This window comes from Gobius niger, assembly GCF_951799975.1.
Source record: "Gobius niger genome assembly, chromosome: 17".
Lineage (NCBI taxonomy): Eukaryota > Metazoa > Chordata > Actinopteri > Gobiiformes > Gobiidae > Gobius > Gobius niger.
This window is the reverse complement of record NC_136868.1, coordinates 17,434,978-17,441,852: the sequence shown is the minus strand read 5'-3', so window position 1 is coordinate 17,441,852 and position 6,875 is coordinate 17,434,978. Positions and strand designations below refer to the sequence as shown.

General features: G+C 40.8%; 1 protein-coding gene across 3 annotated transcripts; it reads right to left on the bottom strand.

Moving 5' to 3' along the window:
• Nucleotides 1-940: 940 nt before the first annotated feature.
• Nucleotides 941-6,348, bottom strand: LOC306977077 (LIM/homeobox protein Lhx8). Of its 3 annotated transcripts, none has more exons than XM_079575245.1 (8): nt 6,194-6,348; nt 5,106-5,231; nt 4,866-4,987; nt 4,267-4,487; nt 3,804-3,907; nt 2,541-2,636; nt 2,238-2,427; nt 941-1,225 (listed from the first exon to the last, which is right to left on the bottom strand). In XM_079575245.1, the coding sequence occupies exons 1-8, from the start codon at nt 6,272-6,274 to the stop codon at nt 1,149-1,151; spliced, it is 1,017 nt and encodes a 338-aa protein (XP_079431371.1). In that variant the 5' UTR covers nt 6,275-6,348; the 3' UTR covers nt 941-1,148. The 3 variants fall into 3 exon arrangements, with proteins under 3 accessions (XP_079431371.1, XP_079431372.1, XP_079431373.1); XM_079575246.1 differs by having other exon boundaries at nt 4,267-4,484; XM_079575247.1 differs by lacking the exon at nt 6,194-6,348 and adding an exon at nt 5,602-5,794.
• Between the last annotated feature and the right edge of the window lie 527 nt (nt 6,349-6,875).

Below are 6,875 nucleotides of genomic sequence, written 5' to 3'. Positions count from 1 at the left end.
TCTATCTGTCTGTCTGTCTGTCTGTCTGTCTGTCTGTCTGTCTGTCTGTCTGTCTGTCTGTCTGTCTGTCTGTCTGTCTGTCTGTCTGTCTGTCATATATTAGTTTCACAGTTAAAGTTGAATTACAGAAATAAATTAACTTTTTTCACGATATTCTGATTTTCCGAGTTTCACCAGTACTAATGAGTTTGGTGAAATAACCTCAAATAAACCTCATCTTTCATCATTTCATCAACTTTCCATTGCTGTACCATTCAACACAAGTTTTAAATTGTATTTAAGTCCAAAACTTAAAGAACCACAACCTTCTCTCCATAACAGGCCACAGAACCGGCAGCTGTACAGTTAGACCTGTCAATTAGAATGCGCTGTGCCCATTATTGTGATGAACAATTGATTTAATAACTTAAATATTAAAATCTGTTGACTTGCACAGCTCTATTCAGAGACATCTTCATTCCTGGCTACAGTTTTTCCCCCCAGATATTTAAATTCTTACGAGATGGCGAGATAAGTCCCAACAGTGCTGCGTGTCTTTACCGTTAAGATTCCTTTGGTCAACCACAGTCAGCAAGTACACACAAGTAAAAGTACTCCCTGGTTACTGCGTGCGTCAGGCTGCCACCACTGCATTTAAAGACATGCTGTAAATATTCCCATTGACAGGTTGATGAGCAAAGGCACTTTATTTGGCCTTTGTAGATGCAGAAAAATGTGTTTGAAATACTAATGGGCATGATTTGAACAAATGTTGTGTTTTTTCTTAAATGTTTGAGACAGTCATTTTAAATTGTTCTGTTATTTTATCATTTGTCTTGTGTGTTCTTTACAGAATTAGACACCGAATGACGTGGATCAGAAATTAGACATTTATTTCCAAACCGACACACAATAAATAAATAAATAAAATTACAATATTTAACAGATATACATATTAAAGTTTATCATCTTTAGAGAGCACTGTCCATATAGTGTCACCAACTACACAAAACTAATGTCCTATGACGGATGATTTTCACCGAAACCCTTCCATTTTCACAAGTAACATGAAGACAATGGGAAAAGTTGATTGGTTCACTCAAATTAAAACCACAATGATAGTTTATGATGAAAGATGCTGATGGTGGACACTGTATAAAGTGGTGCGTTCAGGCGTGGGACACGGGCAGAGAGGTCAAAGCGTGCGGCGGCAGCAACGGTTGAAACAGCGACGGAGCGGAGTGGACTGTAAAGAGAAGCAACGTGTGGTTAATCAAATGTCTGGGATGTCTGTGCAGAAGTATATAGTGTGTAGTTACTGATGTTTATTTGTGCCCAAGGGAAAAGGGAGTAGGAATACAGAGCTTTGTTAATGTGAATATTGCACGGAGTCTTATTTTTGCTGCAATATAATATACTTTTCCAATTGTTAGCATTAATATTTTGGTAAATTATACAACAACACATGAAAAAAATAAAATCCAGTTGTAGTCCTGCAGTTTCAGAAGTCACCACAGTGAATCCTGCGATTTTCTTTATTGTAAATACACCGAGGGCCGAAGCCGCTGATTATTTGCCCAAAGTAAAGCACAACACTGGAAAAATGACCATCTTATATGAGATAAATTACTTAAAATTGCTTAAATTAAAGTTCTTCCATGTTGAATTTGAGTCTGTTTGAACTAATCCAAGATACAAATGCTAGCGCCAATCCACTGTCAAAGGCGCCAATGGAACAAGAATAAAACCCACTTGAAATCAGACAAATAATTGTTTTTCACATGAAATGACACAAAATTATCTGAATTAAGAGAATAACTACTACTAGAGGTTTTATCTCATCTAAGACCAGACCAAATCTACTCAATCCTTAGATTTAATCTCTTAATTCAAGTAGACTTATGTCATTTCTTCCTTAAAACGATTATTGTTTGTCCAATGCACTTCTTTCAAATGCCAGTGTTGTACATAATGTATGACCTAATTGGGTGTATTGACAGTATTTCTTACCTTTTTTTCTCTTTGATTTGTGTAATAATGTTTCTCAAAATCCTCTTGAGGGCCAGAGGTTCTGTGCTGAAGGGCCAGATTTGGCCCCCGGGCCTGACGTGGCCTACCCCTGATGTATAGTATGTAATGCATGCCTTAAAGCCGGCTCTTTCTATGCTATTGCTTGTATTTGGACTCTTTAGATATCACTTTCATCCAGAATTCAATAAGCCCCAGTGTAGCAGAAATATTCTTTAAAAGTTACTCACTGTCAATGAAGGAGTGCAGTGCTGAGATCATTGAACCCTCTGGGCCTCCGTAGGCGGTGTACTGCAGCTCCTCTGGGGTAGGGGTGGGCTGGGATAGGCGGCTGGGAGGCAGTGAGGTCAGTGCGCCGCTCGATGAGTGGTTTGGGCTCACATGCTTTTTGTGTCGCGCTCGGCAATTCTGGAACCAGACCTAAAAACAAAAGAAAGGGTCGATAAACAATATATATTTATATATAATGTCAAATATTACTTTGTTCTTGTTTGATCTTTGGTTTCTTTAAATGCGATGTGTAAATTTCCAACCTGTATAACTCTTCTGCTGAGGCCGGTCTGCTCCGCGAGCTTCTGCAGGGTTTGAGCGTCTGGGTTGTTGTCCTGAGCAAACTGGGCCTGCATCACCTGCACACAAATATCACACAGATATCACACAAATATCACATAAATATCACACAAATATCACACAAATATCACATAAATATCACACAAATATCACACAAATATCACACAAATATCACACAAATATCACACAAATATCACACAAATATCGCACAAATATCATAGCCTGGCTAACACCAGACTAAAATCACAAGTGATATTTAGTCTGGGGACCACCAATTCATTTTCTCGTAGGCGAGGTGTGGTTTACGAGCGTCCATAGTCGTTTATTGGGCGATACGAAAAAAAAAAAAAAAAAAGTCTCATGCGTCTGCACGTAGCCCCAGCCAATCATATCATCGTATGAGATGACGTATGACGTACCCGCTGTAAACTTTTGAGCTAAATTATTTAGAACAAGGTCTAAAGCTTGATCAAAAAATACCATCGTGTCTGCTGCTGTCATGTTGGATCCGTAAATAAACTTTTTTTTAAATTATCCGTAAATAAACTACAAGCTTCCATATATCGAATAGCGCGTCATCGTCTTGCCGTCCCTCCTCGCTCTGTGATTGGTTCCCAAATCCACCGGAGATTTGGCCATGGTCCCCAGGCTGTTGTGCAGTTCGAAATAATTCGAGCGCACACAGCAGCCTGGTGTTAGCCAGGTTACAAATATCACACGTCGGGAGGTGCAAAATAAGTCACATTCTGAATTTTTTAACAAATGTATATTAACATTTTAGCAAGTAACATTTAAAGCCACACTGTGTAGAATGTTACCCAGTAAATAAAATTGAAATACAAGCATTTATATTATGACAGATATTTTCATCATTGAAAAATATGCGGCTCAGCTCTCCTAAGACATGGCTGTAACTTTACCGGGAGTGAGTACATCTCCAGCTCGTCTCATAGAGATGTAACTAAAGTCAGCAGAATTTGAGATTTAAACAGGTTAGGTCCTCATCCATATCCATTCTTTGATTACCCACTTTTTGCGTTGAGCTGGTCATTAGGAGCATATTTTGTACTGCTGGCAACAGTATAGTCCAAAATGTTGCGCTGTGTACCTTTAAAGAATGACCGGTGTATACAATTATTACTTTTATATAAATAATACTATAAGAGCACACAAAAGAGTGTTAATCCTGAATTAATTGTGCACTTCCATGATCTGAAGGAGGTTACCTGCAGCTGGTCTGCGGTGAAGCTTGTGCGAGCCCTTTTTGAGGGTTTGGGTTGGTTTAGCTCTTGTTCAGTCGGGACTGCTCCCTCCATGTTTACACTGTTTCCTGTAACATGGAAAGTTTCAATATTAGAACATTTAAAATAGGCTACAATTATTGTAAATATAACACAAACTAGTTGACATAGGCTATTTATATGGTAAGTAATACAATTCACTGTTGCACAATAGGTATTAATTCACATTTAATTATCTTTTTTATTATTATTCTTTAACATGTTGGTTATAGACTCATTTTTTAGAATGAGAAACATGTAGGCCGATATGTTTTTGTCAAAATCTGAAAATCTAGGTCAAATTAAAATGGACCCGAAACAGTAAAAATCCTGTTGGCCTAAGACGGATAAAAGTTCTATTTTCCCACCCAAATATCCCGATGCGTTCAATGGACTCCGGTTGTCTCACCTTTCTCCACGGCGCGCTTGAGGTTGTCCAGCATGCAGTCGTAGTGCACGCGACAGAGCACCTTTTCCTCCACGAGCGCGAACTCCTCACCCGTTGACAGTTGTCTTTTGCAGGAGAAGCACGCGAAACAAGCCAGGTGATACACGTTGCCCTTGGCGCGGCGCACCCAGTCCGTCGCGTGGATGTTCCGGCCACAGCAGGCGCACCACGTGCCGTATCTTCTGCACAAAACAGCAAATGGAGCAGACTTAAGTTTGACGACAGCATTTGTTTCTCAACGACTTTGCGTAACATGCCATTAGGCCACTAACATGAGTGAGAGTCCGTGCGTAAAGTTCAAAGTTGACACGGTTAATAGGCCTATGTTTAAAATGTAGCCTCCTTTGATATTATCACAGTATCACACTATCATTAATAATAATAATAATAATAATAATAATAATAATAATAATAATAATAATAATAATAACAATAATAATAGGCTGTTAATATTTATAATAGGCAAACTGAAGGGCAGAATAACATATTTTTAAAGCAGCTCAAAGGCCTTCGCATTGGCCCATATTGTCCACTTCATACACCGATTGTTGCGCACGTACCTGAAGTAATCCAGTTTACAGAAGACCTCTTTCTCTTTGATGTAGCAGCTACTGTGGCTGCCAAGTGAGGTTTGGCACACGCTGCACGAGAGACAGCGCACGTGCCAGCACAAGTCGTTCACCTGCAGCCAAGAAGGAGACACCGCGAGACAGAAGTTGGTAATTGACATCTCCGAGAGCCCATGTGGCAAATACCGCCACGGCGCACCACTGGCAAAAGATATAAATCATGCGTTTTACCTTGAGCAAATATTTATCCACGATCTCTTCGTTGCAGCTCGCGCACACGGTTCTGCCCAAGAGAGGGGCGGAAGTCATGGCCTGCAGCGACGACGCGTCTTCATCCAAAACTTCCAGAGGAGCGCCCTGAGGAGAGGCACGCGGTGAGAAAGCGAGCACATTGGACAAACTGGCCTTCTTCTTACAAAACCGAATTGAATTAACAAAGCTTTTGAGTTGACAGGCCCTTGGTTAACTTGCAATATGTTGTCCCAAAATTAGCAGAACTCTTAGAAACTAATGTGAAGAACAAAGTAATGAAAGTGATTTAAAGGGAAAAATAAAACAACAGTGTGATCTGGGAAGGTGTGGCAAAAACAAAAGCCTTCACTATTTGGTAAACTTGGAAAAAAATGAAGATCCACACAGGCCCCAATAGTCATGTGCACAAACTTAAATCCCATATTATTATTTTTTCGATAAAGTCAAATCGCTTTAGTCCGTTTTTTGCGCGTACCATGATGTCTGCCCTGTCTTCTGCGCACTTGGCCAGCTGCTCCTCGTCTCTGCAGTCCTCGCACATGACGCGCGTCTCTACAGCGGCGGCGGTGGCGGCGGTGGGCGAAGTGCCGTCGGTGCAGCTCGTTTAAATGCCCCCTGCCCCGTCCCATAAATATCATGCATTTCACCTTTCACCATGACAACGCCGGCGATTACCAAAATGACATTTAAAAGAGAAGTATAGCCATTACTTAGACAAACAGTCAACACTTGAACTCACACTTATCCTATGCGTATTATGTCCTCGAGTCGTGTGATTCAGCAACGCGCCCATTTCGCCTGTCAATCAAACGCAGCGCGACGTCTCAGGGAAAAAGGGCAATGATTTATTTAATAACAGCAATTAAAAGAGGCCTAAGTTCGCCACAAACGTCTACCCGGGCAAAGCAAAAGGTGAAGAGGTCTTATTAACTACTTGAGTTTTAATTGCAGAAACCAGGGGGAGTGCATTGCTCCAAATTGTGAAAATACCAAACAGTCGGCCAGGACAATTTCCTCCCATATAAAAGACTCCATAGGCGATAGACTGACTCATAGCAAAGTCTTACCTCCTCGGTAGACAAAAGGCACTCGTTTGCATTCGGGCTGTCAGTGCAACGTTCAACTTTCACTTCACTTTTCCAGCGCATTTTAATTATATTCCAGAGTCTGTGTGAGCGCTCTCCCAAAAGTTGCGTTCAAGGAAAGTCCGTTTCTCCAGCACTCCTCTACTCCTCTGTGTGGCAGTGAGTGCGCCCTAAGCTGTGTCTTGTAGTGGGTGGATCAAAAATTCATATTTTGCGGCCCTTTTAGCCGCGCCTCCTGTGGGACTTAAGCTTCATGTGTGGTTTCTTCATGGTGTTACACTCATGATAAATGTGTAAAACGCTGGCAGCAGGAAGCTTCCTAATGGGTTATTACAGCAACATGTGATCAGTGTAATGGCAGCTGTCAGTCTGTCACTGCCACAATCTATACACAAATAGGTACGACAACAGTGTGTTTGGGACAATGGCTTCTGACCCCTATAACCAGTCCCTGCAATTAAGTGCATGGCCTGTTAGAAGTTTATCAGCAACCTCAAACAGAAGTTTTTAGCACTAAAAATGCATCCTATAAGCACCACACAGATTCTGATTGATTGATGAGAAAATCTTTTATTGATTCAGTTTGTGCGCAGATATTTCTTTTAGGCTGTCAATCACATAAATCACATTTATCTTTACCCCTCAATAAAGTGGCCAGGACATC

What these genes read in the sequence shown, in the direction of transcription:
- LOC306977077 (XM_079575245.1), bottom strand. Translation starts at nt 6,274, where the DNA reads ATGCGCTGGAAAAGTGAAGTGAAAGTTGAACGTTGCACTGACAGCCCG. An exon ending in TGGATAAATATTTGCTCAAG is followed by an intron (nt 4,988 to 5,105) that starts GTAAAACGCATG and finishes TCTTGGCTGCAG; the next exon opens with GTGAACGACTTGTGCTGGCA. An exon ending in CAAGCGCGCCGTGGAGAAAG is followed by an intron (nt 3,908 to 4,266) that starts GTGAGACAACCG and finishes TCCATGTTACAG; the next exon opens with GAAACAGTGTAAACATGGAG.